Source organism: Oncorhynchus mykiss, chromosome 10 (assembly GCF_057628025.1).
Source record: "Oncorhynchus mykiss isolate SJ-2025 chromosome 10, ASM5762802v1, whole genome shotgun sequence".
In the NCBI taxonomy this organism is placed as follows: domain Eukaryota; kingdom Metazoa; phylum Chordata; class Actinopteri; order Salmoniformes; family Salmonidae; genus Oncorhynchus; species Oncorhynchus mykiss.
In genome coordinates, this window is record NC_143031.1 from 44,497,058 (window position 1) to 44,514,256 (window position 17,199).

Genomic DNA, 17,199 nt, shown 5'->3' on the forward strand with positions numbered 1-17,199 from the left:
TGGAGATAGCGACTGTGATTCTGCTCAGATGGCAGCATTTATTCCCAATCTAAATCAAGGCACGTTAACCTGTCACTGGCTGGGGAAATGCTGGTCCAATCAATAAGGGTCTGACACATTAATATTATTAATTATTAATAGCAGATTAGAATTTAGACATCCGCCTTTCTACTCACTTGGCACAGAAGCTATTACAGGGCAAAATAATGTACATTGTCTCCCATTGGATCTTTCATTGTAATTATTAGATTCCTAATTATTCATGATGTATTATATTCATTGGATATTTTTAAGATAAGAACTCTCACTTTAATTGACACTGTAGTGGTTTTCCAACAGCAAGGCTCAGATAAACATGGCAGTTGTGATTGCTTATAAAAGTTTTTCTTTATAAATGTCGAAATAAACTCTTAATAGCCCCATATGATACACTTCCTAACTGAAAACATGCGTGTATAATTAATTGGTTAATAGAGAGTGATCCCAAATATCACCTTCATTTGTATCCCCTGTAGTTTTAGAATCACAGCAAAGTTGGTTCCTGTTTCAAATGTCTTTGTCCATGTTTGCGTGGGCTAAAACCCCCACTAATGATTGGTCGGCGTACAGTGCCTCCCACAATGCAGGTGATGGCTGCATGGTGCAGTTGGTGAGAAGCAACTGCAGCGTGACCTTTGATCACATGATTTCTGTAAAATCAGTCGACATGCAGTCTCAAGTCGGACAAATGTTCTACCCATAACGCAACACACTGAAAGGCGATGGTCACCAATGATGGTCACCGACTTGACAATACTGATCCGCTCGAATGCGCCCATACACTCTCACCCCTGGGGAACTAATGAGGCTCCAGGATGTTTGTGCCAAAATCCCTTCCTGCAAGTGTGGCCCTGTCAAACTGAGGTAGCAGGAGGTTCTAAACAGTCCTGACAGACAATGTCAGTTCAAGTCATCACAGCCATGAACTATCAAACTCACCATTCTCTCTCTTTTTCTCCATACATAATCTTTGTCATGTCTAGGACAAGGAAGCTGGTGACAGAGTTGGAGCCGAAGGTGGGCGAGGTGTCTCGTATCTTTCACTCAGTGCTGTGTGACTGCCTGGACAAGGCAGAGGGAGACAAGGACATGAGAGTTAGGGGCCGCCCGCTGAAGTCTGAAACGCAGCAGGTCCTCTCCTCCATCACCTTCCAGACCTGCATCAACCCCATGTGGAGCAGGACAGCAGACATGGGGAACACAGGACAGGAAGGGTGGTCCAAAGATGAGGAGGAGAGAGAAGAGGCAGCCATAGAGGTCAACAGGTCTAGGAGCATGCCTGAGAAACTTGGACTCAGGGGTAGACATAACATAGTAAAGGTAAATCTGGTTCACTCCAATTAGTTTGATATGTTATGTTTCGTATGGGTATGTATTAATTTGTGGATGTCCATCATCCATTTTGTATGATTTGTTACAAATTACATTTTGCATGATATGTTAAGAATTGCAATTCGTACAATATGTTGCACATTTTCAGAACGTATGATATCTTACGAATTCCAATTTGTTGTGGTTAACATTAGCTGGGTGGCTACGGTTAGCTAGGCTTGGGGTTAGGATTTAAGGTTAGGAGTATGGTAAAAGGGTTAATGTTATGGAAGGGTTAGCTAACATGCTATGTACTGTAGTTGTAAAGTAGCTAAAAAAAAAAAAGAGGTAAGTTGCAAAGTTGGTAATGAACTAAAATGCTAAAGTTGTCCGTGATGGAATTCGAACACGAACCTTTCATTTGCTAGATGTTCGCGTTATATGCCCTACCAAACACACTATTTTATTTTATTTTTTAACCATACCAAACATATCATACTAATTTGAGTTTCCCGAGGTTTACATTTACTATGTTACGTCTAGTTTATGAGACCAGGCTGGCCTGAGATATGTCCTGTGGAGATAGGCGAAAGCTAGGGAGGGACAGATGGAGAAATAACAGGAGAGAAGACAAGAAGTCAAACTGGGAGCAAACCTCATTATCAGAGCTACAAGACAAATTTCACTCAACTTATAATAGTGCCAATATACAACAGTTACATATTCTGTTTCCTAATGGATGATTTCATTATTCTGAAATAGATGCCTATGTAAATAAATCAGAAATGTAAATAAACTATTCAGCTTCCAAAGGAAGCAAACAAACTGTTTCTGACTAATTTAGAATGAACCCTAAACCTGATAACGCTAAACCTACTGCCAAAATAAAGGAAACACCAACATAAAGTGTCTTAATAGGGTGTTGGGCCACAACGAGCCAGAACAGCGTCAACACACTTTGGTACTCCCTGACGAAGGCCATGCAGCCGAAACGCGCCGGATTTTAAAACTTTGTTTCTATTGAACATGCCATACAAATAAAGGCATTTGAATTAATTATATGAAGAGTGCATTGGTCCTCCTTACGTTTTGATGACCAATTCACCCCTTTTACCAATGAGCACCTTCGGTCTACCAAAATGTACTACTGTGTACCTTAGTAGCGCTTCCCTTGCTCCTCTTGCACCTTGGCATGGATTCAAATGTCTGGAACTTTATTGGAGGGATGTGACACCATTTTTCCATGAGAAATTCCATAATTTTGTGTTTTTGTTGATGGTGTCGGAAAACGCTGTCTCAGGCACTGCTCCCGAATCTCCCATAAGTGTTCAATTGGGGTGAGATCTGGTGACTTAGATGGCCATGGCATATGGCTTACATAGTTTGTATGCTCATCAAACCATTCAGTGACCACTTGTGCCCTGTGATTGGAGGTATTGTTATCCTATGGGTCATGGTCATAGCCATAGTAGCCAGAATAATGACCTGCCCAGCATTTTTATACATGACCCTAAGCATGATGAGATGTTAACTGCTTAATTAACTCAGGAACCAAACCTGTCTGGAAACACCTGCTTTCAAAATACTTTGTATCCATCATTTAATCAAGTGTTTCCATTATTTTGGCAGTTACCATTGACAATGAAAAAAACTACTTTAACAAAAGTTACTTTTTATTTTCACTTTTACATGACTCATTATTTGCAACAAAAGCATCAGACAAAATACAGAAATGAGGGGCATCAATAACATTTTCTATGATCTACAATACTTCCTCCAAGATGTCCAAAGACAGAGCAAATGGGTAAAACAGTAACTGAAAAGTGGTACAATGAGTGCAGGCTAAATACATTGGGTGGGAAAAATCCAGAAAATTTCCATTACAATATTTCTTGGCTCCAGAATTTGAGCTAAGCAGATGAGTTTGTATATTAGAATATTTTTTCCCCAGTGTCTTTCTGAGTCATTGCCTTGAACAAAAAGGACTCTAGAGCTGTGCAGGCTGGTGGGAGGCTATAGGAGGACGGCTCATTGTAATGTCTGGAATGGAATGTGGTTTCCATATGTTTGATACTGTTCCATTTTTTCCTATTCCATTACAATGAGACCGTCCTCCTATAGCCCCTCCCACCAGCATCCACCAGCATCCTCTGTTCTGGAGACATAACAAATGAGAATTTCCACAATTAATTTCATTTTACAGATACCTCAGGGGCACAGATACAACCAAGATTTAAAAACGTTCATGTGATAGTTTGTTTACATTATCTATAAATAATGTATCTTTTTTTTCTCTTTAAGAGATGTGCGGGGGGGGGGGGGAGAACACGGTCTGTAAAACATCACTCATCGGGTGTTATGTGCAGATCATGATTTAACATACTTTAAATAACCGGTAGAGCTGCAACGGTCATGGAATTTTGGATTTGGATGACGTTATTGGTCAGCCAAACGGCGAGGTCACCGTTCAAAACGTTTTTTTTTGTGTTTTTTTTAAAGACACACATTTTCTCCTCTCCTAACTGCATGTTCTGCACATACAGGATCTGACTAGAGAAAATAAAAGCATAGTCAGAAATACTGGCAATGCTTCACTTACACAGTACATTCATTTATCTCAGGTCAACCACATCAAGATGATGTCCTTTTATGTGCATGATAGCATTGTGCAACACAACGCATGTACAGTTTAAGTTATGTTTTGCCAAAACATTTCCCATCAGCTTTTCTAACCATCAAAGAAGAGAAGTGCATTCACAGCCCTAAACTCCTAGAGGAGGTATTACTGTCCGGACCTCTGGCAGTCTCTATGGGGGTGCCACAGGGTCCAATTCTCGGGCCGACTCTTTTCTCTGTATATATCAATGATGTTGCTCTTGCTGCTGGTGATTCTCTGATCCATCTCTACGCAGACGACACCATTCTGTATACATCTGGCCCTTCTTTGGACACCGTGCTAACAAACCTCCAAACGAGCTTCAATGCCATACAACACTCCTTCCGAGGCCTCCAACTGCTTTTAAATGCAAGTAAAACTAAGTGCATGCTCTTCAACCGATTGCTGCCCGCACCCGCCCGCCCGACTTGCATCACTACTCTGGACGGTTCTGACTCAAAATATGTGGACAACTACAAATACCTGGGTGTCTGGTTAGACTGTAAACTCTCCTTCCAGGCTCACATTAAGCATCTCCAATCCAAAATTAAATCTAGAATCGGCTTCCTATTTCTCAACAAAGCCTTCTTTACTCATGCTGCCAAACATACCCTCGTAAAACTGACTATCCTACTGATCCTTGACTTCGGCGATGTGATTTACAAAATAGCCTCCAACACTCTACTCAGCAAACTGGATGTGCAATCTGTTTTGTCACCAAAGCCCCATATACTACCCACCACTGCGACCTGTATGCTCTCGTGGGCTGGCCCACACTACATATTAGTCGCCAAACCCACTGGCTCCAGGTCATCTATAAGTCTTTGCTAGGTAAAGCCCCGCCTTACCTCAACTCACTGGTCACCATAGCAACACCCACCCGTAGCACGCGCTCCAGAAGGTATATTTCACTGGTCATCCCCAAAGCCAGTCGCCTTTCCTTCCAGTTCTCTGCTGCCAATGACTGGAACGAATTGCAAAGATCACTGAAGCTGAAGTCTTATATCTCCCTCTCTAACTTTAAGCTTCAGCTGTCAGAGCAGCTTACCAATCACTGTACACAGCCAATCTGTAAATAGCACACCCAACTACCTCATCCCCATATTGTTATTTATCCTCTTGCTCTTTTGCACCCCAGAATCTCAACTTGCACATCTATCACTCCAGAGGTAATGCTAAATTGTAATTATTTCGCCTCTATGGCCTTACCTCCCTACTCTTCTACATTTGCACACACTGTACATATATTTTTCTATTGTGTTATTGACTGTACATTTCTTTATGTGTAACTCTGTGTTGTTGTTTTTGTCACACTGCTTTGCTTTATCTTGGCCAGGTCGCAGTTGTAAATGAGAACGTGTTCTCAACTGGCCTACCTGGTTAAATAAAGGTGAAATAAAAATGAAATGTTTATTTTGATTTGAAAACAAAAATAAAGTTTTAATCCAACTGCAATATAGTCTTCTATCCTGCCATCATCATCATCATCTATTTACTCCATACAATGGAGGATAATAATATTTTTAATCTCCTTTCTACCTCCCATACAGCTATTATTAACACAACTGCATCCTGACACATATAGAATTGTTTGTTAGTAGTGGTCTTTTCTTTAAATCACATGAGAAAGTCTGAAAAACAAAGGAGAAACAAAGAGGGAACACACCACCCATCCAGCTACTCCTCTGTTCCCCACACATCCTCTCTACTCTCCTCCAGCACAATTCCTCCCTTTCTCATCCTCCTTCCTATCATTCTTAGCCAAGTGCCTCCTGGTCCTCAGGCAAAGAAGACCACAAAGATGATGAAGAATACTATGAGGATGAGGAAGATTTTGACCATGAGCCAGCGGTCGGATGAGACAGACTGAAAGTACATGAGGATCTCTGAATGTGCCATATCTACGTTGAGCTGGCTGTCCTTCACGTGGGCATCAATTCTGCAGGAAAGAGGATGGGAAAAGGGGAGGACAATGAGTGTCAGAGGTTCCACTAGCCTGCTTACCACTGCACGCCCCATCTGATCACAGTTAAGATATGTAATCTCAACAAAACACTGGAACAACTATGTCATATCAGGGACAAAGCATCTCTACCAGCAGCTTGATAATCTCTGTCTATCTTTCCATTTCTCCCTCACCTCTGCACAGTCTCTTCCTGCTCCTTCACCATGTGGGCCAGCTGCTGGAATATAGAGCCCAGCTCTACGATGGTGCTCTCTATGTTCTGCATGGTGTCTGCGCGCCTCTGGATGTACGAATCCTGTACAACACACGCCACAAGAGTTAGACCACTTAGCATGAATGCCAATTATTTAGCAACAACCAGTATTATTGATTTACACATGAATCCAGAAACAAGTCCATAAAAGCGTTTGCATTTAAAGTGGACAGTGTGTCAAGCTTTAAATGTAATTGTTATTATTGTCACCATCCCTTTAACGCCACATAGTCAAGAGGAGCTGAGGTAATACCGGTTCATTGATGAGCTGCCTGTCTTTTTACAGTCGTCCTGCATTAACAATGAGTTACCTACAAGAGAGAGTAGTAAGTCAGGCTGTACTGTTTCCTGTTGTTTTGTACATTAGAGCTGATACGAGTTTTCCCACATTGAAGTTGCTGACGTGGAGATGGGAGGAGGATGCTGGAGCTTGAGAAAACTGATCTCTTCTAGTTTTCTGCTCTTTGAGGTTCTACAAAGGGAAGAGTGTGAGGGCGAGAAGAAAATCAATGTTTAAACCGTTTATGAACCAACAAATATACTGTGGGGTCCAAAAGTATTGACATCCTCGATAAAACAGCAAGCTGTTTAACAACTAATGTGTTTCCTCAAAAAGGTAGGGGTTTTCATTTCAACGTCAAAACCACCACTTGTGTAAGTGGGCAAAGAGCTTAATTTTCACGTCATATGACCAAAGCACCGGTTCCAATCCATGTGCCAGTGCCGTTTAGCAAACTCCAGGCGTTGTTGGATGACATGAAAATAGAGCTCTTTGGCCATGTACACCAGCGGAGGGTTTGGCGTTTAAATGAGAAAGCATGAGCAGAAAATAACCCAATATCTACTGTGAGATATGGTGGGGGATCTTTGATGTTATGGGGCTATTTTATTTCCACTGGTCCTGGGGCCTTTTGTTGAGGTCAACGGCATCATGAACTTTACCCAGTACCAGGATATTTTAGGCAAAAACATGGTTGCCTCTGTTGGGAGGCTGAAACTTGGCTGCAAGTGGATCTTCCAGCAAGACAATAACCCCAAGCACACATCAAAATCTACATTTCGCAATGGCCATCTCAGTCTCCGGACTTGAAACCCAATGAAAACCTGTGGTTTGAACTGAAGAGGGCAGTCCATAAGTACAGACGAAGGAGATCAAGGATCTGGACAGATTGTGGTATGTAGGAATGGTCTAAGATCCCTCCCAATGTGTTCTCCAATATCATAAAAACATTTAAGAAAAAGTATCAGTGCCATTATCCTCGCAAGGTGAGGTATTGAAAGCTATTGAAATGTATTGAAAACAGGGGTGTCAATCATTTTGACCCCTTCCTTTTTGAGATAAAAATGATTACTTCTTTCTCTAAGCAATTGTATTAGTTTAAAATAATATAATTTCCCTTCTTTTTTTTTTGCATACAAAATACAGGTAAAAAAAACTAAACTAAACTCCAACATAGTGTCTTAATAGGGGGTTGGGCCACCACGAGCCAGAACAGCTCCATGCTCTCAGGCATAAATTCTATGGGAGGGAGGCGCCATAAATTCCATAATTTGGTGTTTGTGATTGTGTTGTAAAATGCTGTCTCAGGCATTGCACCAGAATCTCCTATAAGTGTTTAATTGGGTTGAGACCTGGCTACTGAGAAGACTACGGAATATGGTGTACATTGTTTTCATGCTCAGTAAACCATTCAGTGACCACTCATGAGGTAACTCACCTGAGGATGGGTCATTTTCATTCTATGGAGGCATAGCCATAGTAGTCAAAATAATGGCCTGCCCAGCATTATTATACACAACCCTAAGCATGATGGGATGTCAATTGCTTAATTAACTTAACACCTATGTGTTTCCTTTATTTTGGCAGTTACCTGTAGCTCAGTATTTTATACAGTCATTTTCGCTGATCTTTCTCAAGGGTGTAAATAATTTCGTACCCCACTGTAAATGGAACAAAAAAATTGAAACTAGTCTGGTCAAAAGATTTACTGTGAAAAGGGGTGTGTGTCAGCATGCCTTACCTCAGTCCTGACCTCCAGCACGGACTTAAAGTCGCTTGACATTGATGCCAGTTTTGACTAGAACAGAAAAAGGCTGTTATAAAATGAACGCAACATGTAAGTCTACTTTGGATAAAACCAGTGGCCTATCAGAATGCCAGAGCGTGGAAGTTACCTGGAGGGAGACAACGATGGTGTTGGAATGTGTCTGTAGATGTTTGCCATTCTGACTTTGTCTGGAGCGCACAAGGCCCTGCAGCTGTGCTATCAGTTTATTCAAACTGTTTATGTCCTGTACAAAGAAAACAAAAATAGACAGTTTACTTTTACATCTCAAAAGGCATCTAATAAAGTGTGCCTGAAGTGTGCGTGAATAGCATTCTGTAAATACAGTGCCTTCGGGAAGTATTCAGACCCCTTGATTTTTTCTACATTTTGTTACGTTACAGCCTTATTCTAAAATCGATTAAATGTTAAAAAGATCCTCATCAATCTACACCCAATACCTAATAATGACAAAGCGAAAATAGGTTTTTAGAAATGTAACCAAATGTATTGAAAATAAAAACAGAAACACCTTATTTACATAAGTATTCAGTACCTTTGCTATGAGACTCGAAATTGAGCTCAGGTGCATCCTGTTTCCATCCTTGAGATGTTTATACAACTTGATTGGAGTCCACATGTGGTAAATTCAATTGATTGGACAAGAATTGGAAAGGCACAAACCTGTCTATATAAGGACCCACAGTTTACAGTGCATGTCAGAGCAAAAACCAAGACGTGAGGTCGAATGAATTGTCCATAGAGCTTCGAGACAGGATTGTGTCGAGGCACAGATCTGGGGAAGAGTACCAAAGGATGTCTGCAGCATTGAAGGTACCCAAGAACACAGTGGCCTCCATCATTTTTAAATGGAAGAAGTTTGGAACCACCAAGACTCTTCCTATAGCCCGGTGAAACTGAACAATTGTGGGAGAAGGGCCTTGGTCAGGGAGGTGACCAAGAACCCGATGGGCACTCTGACAGAGCTCCAGAGTTCCTCTGTGGAGAAGGGAGAGGCAGAAGGACAACCATCTCTGCAACTCTCCACCAATCAGGCCTTTATGGTAGAGTGGCCAGACAGAAGTCACCCCTCAGTAAAACACATGACAGCCAGCTTGGAGTGTGCCAAAAGGCACCTAAAGGACTCTCAGACCATGAGAAACAAGATTCTCTGGTCTGATGAAACCAAGATTGAACTCTTTGGCATGAATGCCAAGCATCACGTCTGGAGGAAACCTGGCACCATCCCTACCGTGAAGCATGGTGGTGGCAGCATCATGCTGTGGGGATGTTTTTCAACAGCAGGAACTGGCAGACTAGTCAGGATTGATGGGAAAAAGATGAACGGAGCAAAGTACAGAGAGATCCTTGATGAAAACCTGCTCCAAAGCACTCAGAACCTCAGACTGGGGGCGAAGTTTCACCTCGCAACAGGACGACGACCCTAAGCACACACCCAAGACAAAACAGGAGTGGCTTCGGGACAAGTCTCTGAATGTCCTTGAGTGGTCCAGCCAGAGCCCGGACTTGAACCCAATCGAACATCTCTGGAGAGACCTGAAAATAGCTGTGCAGCGACACTCTCCATCAAACCTGACAGAGCTTGAGAGGATCTGCAGAGAAGAAATGGGAGAAACTCTTTAAATACAGGTGTGCCAAGCTTGTAGCGTCATACCCAAGAAGAGTCGAGGATGTAATCACTGTCAAAGGTGCTTCAACAAAGTACTGAGTAAAGGGTCTTAAACTTTATCACATTTACATAAGTATTGTGATAAAGTTTTTTACATTTATAATACATTTGCAAAAATGTCAACCTGTTTTTGCATTGTCATTATGGGGTATCGTGTGTAGATTGATGAGGGGAAAAAAACAATTAAATACATTTTAGAATAAGGCTGTAACGTAACAAAATGTGGAAAAGGGAAGGGGTCTGAATACTTTCTGAATGCACCGTATAAACACTGTAGCATAACATTGCATAACGACGGAATCTAATAGAGGCCTATGTCTCTCCTCACCGTTTTAACGATGTAGGTTAACTCCTCAATCTCCACAGCTTTGTCATCAAAGAGGGATTTCCTTTTGGCAACTAGGAAAGATAAGAATCAGTAAGTTACATAACCATTACCATATTGTGGACACTAATCACATACATTGTTTTGTTTGTTGAGATTGCTTCCTTACATATTGTGAGTTTTTCTAGTTTGGCAAAAGTGTTACTCAAGTCCTTTCCAATCCTCCTAAACAGAAATAAACAAACAGTTAAGTAGGCTATATGGATACTGACAGAGGGGCTGTATATAAAAAGATGCATCTGTTCTCATAATTAATTAGTGTTTATAACACAGTGTAATGCTACTAACTTTGCCATGAGGGTAAAGTCACTGTGTTGTCTGAAATGGAATGGACCCCAACCTGGAGAAAAAGGAACCTCAATCAACATTGATCAGTGAAATTAAACTGGGTGGTATGCAATTGTAAAGTACATCCACACCCATTGTAGGGAAGCTAGAGAATGTTTTGATTCTCGACATTCGATAGTAGTTCCGAACATACATACAGTCGTGGCCAAAATAAAAAGCACATTCATTTTCAAACTCTGCTGCCTGAGTTTGTATGATGGCAATTTGCATATACTCCAGAATGTTATGAAGAGTGATCAGATGAATTGCAATTAATTGCAAAGTCCCTCTTTGCCATGCAAATGAACTGAATCCCGAAAAAAACATTTCCACTGCATTTCAGCCCTGCCACAAAAGGACCAGCAGACATCATGTCAGTGATTCTCTCGTTAACACAGGTGTGAGTGTTCACGAGGACAAGGCTGGAGATCACTTGGTCATGCTGATTGAGTTTGAATAACAGACTGAATGCTTCTAAAAGAGGGTGGTGCTTAGAATCATTGTTCTTCCTTTGTCAACCATGGTTACCTGCAAGGAAACACGTGCCGTCATCATTGCTTTGCACAAAAAGGGCTTCACAGGCAAGGATATTGCTGCCAGTAAGATTGCACCTAAATCAACCATTTATCGGATCATCAAGAACTTCAAGGAGAGAGGTTCAATTGTTGGGAAGGCTTCAGGGCGCCCAAGAAAGTCCAGCAAGCACCAGGACTGTCTCCTAAAGTTGATTCAGCTGCGGGATCGGGGCACCACCAGTACAGAGCTGGCTCAGGAATGGCAGCAGGCAGGTGTGAATGCATCTGCATGCACAGTGAGGCAAAGACTTTTGGAGGATGGCCTGGTGTCAAGAAGGGCAGCAAAGAAGCCACTTCTCTCCAGGAAAAACATCAGGGACAGACTGATATTCTGCAAAAGGTATAGGGATTGGACTGCTGAGGACTGGGGTAAAGTCATTTTCTCTGATGAATCCCCTTTCCGATTGTTTGGGGCATCCGGAAAAAAGCTTGTCCGGAGAAGACAAGGTGAGCGCTACCATCAGTCCTGTGTCATGCCAACAGTAAAGCATCCTGAGACCATTCATGTGTGGGGTTGCTTCTCAGCCAAGGGAGTGGGCTCACTCACAATTGCGCCTAAGAACACAGCCATGAATAAAGAATGGTACCAACACATCCTTTGAGAGCAACTTCTCCCAACCATCCAGGAACAGTTTGGTGACGAACAATGTCTTTTCCAGCATGATGGAGCACCTTGCCATAAGGCAAAAGTGATAACTAAGTGGCTAGGGGAACAAAACATTGGTATTTTCGGTCCATGGCCAGGAAACTCCCCAAACCTTAATCCCATTGAGAACTTGTGGTCAATCCTCAAGAGGTGGATGGACAAACAAAAACCCACAAATTCTGACAAACTCCAAGCATTGATTATGCAAGAATGGGCTGCCATCATGTGGCCCAGAAGTTAAATGACAGCATGCCAGGGCGGATTGAAGAGGTCTTAAAAAAGAAGGGTCAACACTTCAAATATTGACTCTTTGCATCAACTTCATGTAATTGTCAATAAAAGCCTTTGACACTTATCAAAACCTTTGGCCAGGACTGTACATGGCCTTTCTATGTTGCTCACCTGTCTCCCCTGTAGTGACCTGCAGACAAACTGGAACTCATTGGTGCGATCCCTGCCAGACATGTTGCTTATGTCCACCATGGGTCAGGTGGAGGTGTACTGGGCGCTGTGAGTTGTGGGTCCTGTGGCTGGATCAGCAGTGACTGGGTCTGGGCAAGCCCTAGGTACACCCCTTCCTGGCTTTTCCTAGGACCGTGGCAATGACACGTGTTCATGGATGCTCAGATACATCACCCTTTGGAGAAAACACAGAGTCCCACTTCAGACATCAGTACATCACTCGGGCCGAACTCCCTGCCATCCAGAACCTCTATAACAGGCAGGGTCAGAGGAAGGGACTAAACATTGGTCAATGACTCCAGCCACCCAAGTCATAGACTGTTCTATCTGCTACCTCAAAGCAAGCGGTACCGGAGCGCCAAGTCTGTGACCAAAAGGCTCCTGAACAGCTTCTACCCACAAGCCATTAGGCTGCTGAACAGTTAATCAAATGGCTACCGGGACTATTTACATTGACCACCTTTATTATTTTTTTAATTGTTTTGCACTGACTCTCTTTGCAATGGGTCTATGCACACCCACTAGACTCTACCCAAACCCTCACACATACTAAACTGACTCCAACACACACACACACTGCTGGTGCTACTCTGTTTATTATATATCCTGACTCACTTTTACCCCTAGCCATAGGTACATACTGTATTACCGGAACTTCCTTGTACCCCTGAACATTGACTGTGTACTGGTAGTCTTTGTATATAGCCTCATTGTTTTGTGTTATTTCCTTATTTATTTAGCAAATATGTCTTCATTTGTAACTCTACACTGTTATAAATGGGCATGTGAGTAAGCATTTCACTGTACTTAAAGTCAACATCTGTAGTATTTGATGCATGTGATCGATACAATTTTATTTTGGTTTGATTCACCTGACTCTAGTAAGAATTGTGTTAAATGTTTCCATCAAAAAGACTTGTAGAAGATGACAAGTACATCAAAGTGTCCCAGGAAGCATTGCATCTGAAATGAGACCGTAGCTGCTAGCTAGGCTGTCAACAAGTTGACCATTTCACTTGTGTTGTTGAGGATAGGATAAAGCCACCCCGAACAACTATATACAGACACTCAGCAAATAAATATGAATGTTCTTCTTTAAGAACTTTCTGTGCTTGAGTGTTACAATCAATACATGATAGACTAGTGTACAACAGTGTTTCCAAACCCTGGTCCCTTCCAACAGTACACATTTTTATTGTAACCCTGGACAAGCACACCTGATTCAACTTGTCAACTAATCACCAAGCCCTCAATGAGTTGTGTTTGTCAAGGGCCACAACAAAACTGTGTACTGTTGGGTGTACTCAAGGACCTGGGTTGGGCAACACTGGTCTGTCTACAAGACCATTCTCGAAGAGTGACTTATTTCCCCTTGCTTACTAAGAGATAAAAGAACAGTGTAGTCAATGGAAAAGTGAGAACCAATGTGTGAGGTAAGTGACGTTAGGTAAAATAGTTTTCCAGGCCCCCACCAAATCGTAATTCCCAAAATAAGGATACAGTTCTGTTACATAATGTGCCTGACATGCAAATAGCTCAAATGTCCCATAGCTTTATGCAATCTTTAGGGTCAGGGTTATTAACCAAGTCAACCAAGAACCTGCTGGTAAAATTAAGTCTAAAAAGATCAACAAAGTGCAGTAATGCAAAATAGAACAATCCAATGATGTAAAATCCAGATTACAACTTGTTGATTGACCTAACACTAGTTGAGGTACTAGCGGTCTATATTGACCTAATACTAGTTGAGGTACTAGTGGTCTATATTGACCTAATACTAGTTGAGGTACTAGCGGTCTATATTGACCTAATACTAGTTGAGGTACTAGCGGTCTATATTGACCTAATACTAGTTGAGGTACTAGCGGTCTATATTGACCTAATACTAGTTGAGGTACTAGCGGTCTATATTGACCTAATACTAGTTGAGGTACTAGCGGTCTATATTGACCTAATACTAGTTGAGGTACTAGCGGTCTATCCATTGAAGGCAGAACACACTAACGCTTGTTAGTTAATATAATGATTAGGGGCGTCAGGTAGCCTAGAGCGTTGGGCCAGTAAACTAAAAGTTGCTAGATTAAATCCCCGAGCTGACAAGGTAAAGATCTGTCTTTCTACCCCTGAACAAGGCAGTTAACCCACTGTTCCCAGGCTGTCATTGTAAATAAGAATGTGTTCTTGACTGATGACCTAGTTAAATAAATGAGTCGGCCTAACAGTAACCGTCGAATTATAGTCAGAACAGGAAACAAGTATTAAGAAGCTACTTTATTCGTTAACTTTAGCTGGCTAGCTAGGTACCTCATTACACACAGCCGGGCGGCTAATATGAACAGAATCCACAAACTATAATCTAGGACCAACGGCATCAATATTCATAAATGGTATATTCTCCTAGATGTATCTAGCTAACAAAATATGGAATGGCTCTGTGTGGGTGGTGAGTGAATGGCAATATTCTCAAAACAAACCTGCTGCTAGTTAGCATCCTGGTTACCAAAACTGAATTAGCCTACTACTAGGTTAGGTAACAATATAACGTTAGCTACTGTAGTAGTTAGCGTTACAGTAAAAACATTGGCACCACAAAAACAGTCTGGATACATATTATTTACCTTTATTTAACTAGGCAAGTCAGTTAAGAACAAATTCTTATTTTCAATGACGGCCTAGGAACAGTGGGTTAACTGCCTGTTCAGGGGCAGAACGACAGATTTGTACCTTGTCAGCTTCGAACTTGCAACCTTTCGGTTACTAGTCCAACGCTCTAACCACCAGGCTACTCTGCCGCCCCATAACTAAGCATGTGTTATAAGGGTATCTTTTCGACCCATAGTGAGGTTTCAATACCAACAATATCTTACCGGTAAGTATATGGCTCGCTACTTATTTATCATTTTTATTTGATCACTCCACCAAATACAGTATAATACGAAGATAGGCTAAAACTGCTTCTCTAATATAATACAGCGTTCAAAACAAATGGGAACTAGGAAATCTCCGACTTCAGTGCGTTCAAAACAACTATCTCCGACTGGGAAAATCGATTTGAACCGTCATCCAACTCGGAATTCCAACTCAGGAACTCTATCTAGAGCTCCGACCTGAAGATCACTGATGTCATGATTTTACCTCGTATCTTTCCGAGTACCCAGTTGTTGTGAAGGCGGCATTTTACCACAGATGGCACAATGAGACAGATATTTCACCGGATGTATAAATATGAAGCATCCGCTTGGCGTTTCCACTCACTATCAAATATTGTAGTGAGAGGAAGCCCAGTGGTTGGCAGTGGGGGAAGATGGAATTAGATGGATTTTGGCAGACATTCTGCACATTTTCTCATCGATGAAACATTTTCTCTCAATAGTGTTCTGTTCTTAAAACTAAAATATGTAATGAACAGAGTGGACTAGGTTTGGTAAACTTTACTCTTTGCCAAAATTTAAAAAAATCGCGTAGTTTAGAAAGATTGCAAAGGCGAAGATAGGTAATGCATACGCGCACTGCAGAGTAAGCGTTCCTTAACAGAAACATGCAAATACTTGCTAGAATATGCCAATGGGATCTTGCTAGCTCGTGTTTGGCTCTGCCCACCTCCTTGCTTGTTCTTCCCACTGTGACTAATTTGTTCCCATTGGAAACGACAGGCTAAAGTTAGTCTAGGATTAGTTATAAAAATATGTCATTACTAAGGCTATGGGTTCATCATCTATACCCGAGTTCAGCGTCACGTCGACTTTATTACGTTACAGGGTACGGAAACCCAGTCGGACCAATTCAGACCTGTCCATTCATGCATGGTTTCTGTAGAGCCCAAACACAGTGCAGAGAATAGTCATGTGAATTCAGCCTAAATATATACAAGGGATCAAATAATCTGTTCTGGATATTTTTTCACATTGTCAAATGGTGGATCTAACCAGGACAGTGCAAGCAAAAACAAGTCTAAGACTGCAAATGGTGCACATGTAAAGTGTTGGTCCCATGTTTCATGAGCTGAAATAAAATATTCCAGAAATGTTCCATATGCAGAAGCTTATTTCTCTCAAATTTTGAGCACAAATGTGTACATCCCGGTTTGTGAGCATTTCTCCATTGCCAAGATAATACATCCACCTGATAATACACCTTGTGCTGGGGACAATAAAAGGCCACTAAAATATGCAGTTGTCACAACACAATGCCACAGATGTCATGTTGAGCGAGCAAGGAATTGGCATGCTGACCTGCAGGAATGTCTACCAGAATCATTGCCAGAGAATTGAATGTTATTTTCCCTACCATAAGCCGCCTCTAACGTTATTTTAGAGGCGTGCATATTCATCAGACATGTCATCATTGAGCATGTTTGGGATGCTCTGGGTTGACGTGTAGGACAGCGTGTTCCAGGTCCCAACCAATTTCCAGCAACTTCACACAGCCATTGAAGAGGAGTGGGAAAACATTCCACAGGCCACAATCAACAGCCTGTTCAACTCTCTGTGAAGGAGATGCGTCACGATGCATGAGGCAAATAGTCACACCAGATACTGACTGGTTTTCTGATCCACGCCACAACTTATTTTTTCCCCCAAGGAATCTGTGACTAACAAATACATATCTGTATTCTCAGTAATGTGATGTCCATAGATTAGGGCCTAATGAATTCATTTCAATTAACTTATTTTCTCATATGAACTGTAGCGCAGTAAAATCTTTGACGTTGTTGCATGTTCCGTTTATAGTTTTGTTCAGTGTAGTTAACTAAATAGCTACCCGAACTATCTGCATTGACCCTTTTTGCACTAACTCTAACACATATGCTGCTGCTAATTTATTAGCGTTCCTGTTGAGTAGTC

The 17,199-nt window shown here is 41.7% G+C and overlaps 1 protein-coding gene across 1 annotated transcript; it reads right to left on the bottom strand.

Moving 5' to 3' along the window:
* Positions 1-3,005: 3,005 nt before the first annotated feature.
* On the bottom strand, positions 3,006-16,099 carry LOC110533117 (syntaxin-5). Its single transcript, XM_090188525.1, has 10 exons — positions 15,956-16,099; positions 12,296-12,530; positions 10,634-10,685; positions 10,455-10,589; positions 10,289-10,359; positions 8,401-8,517; positions 8,247-8,303; positions 6,568-6,697; positions 6,146-6,311; positions 3,006-5,945 (listed from the first exon to the last, which is right to left on the bottom strand). The coding sequence occupies exons 2-10, from the start codon at positions 12,374-12,376 to the stop codon at positions 5,786-5,788; spliced, it is 969 nt and encodes a 322-aa protein (XP_090044651.1). The 5' UTR covers positions 12,377-12,530; positions 15,956-16,099; the 3' UTR covers positions 3,006-5,785.
* Between the last annotated feature and the right edge of the window lie 1,100 nt (positions 16,100-17,199).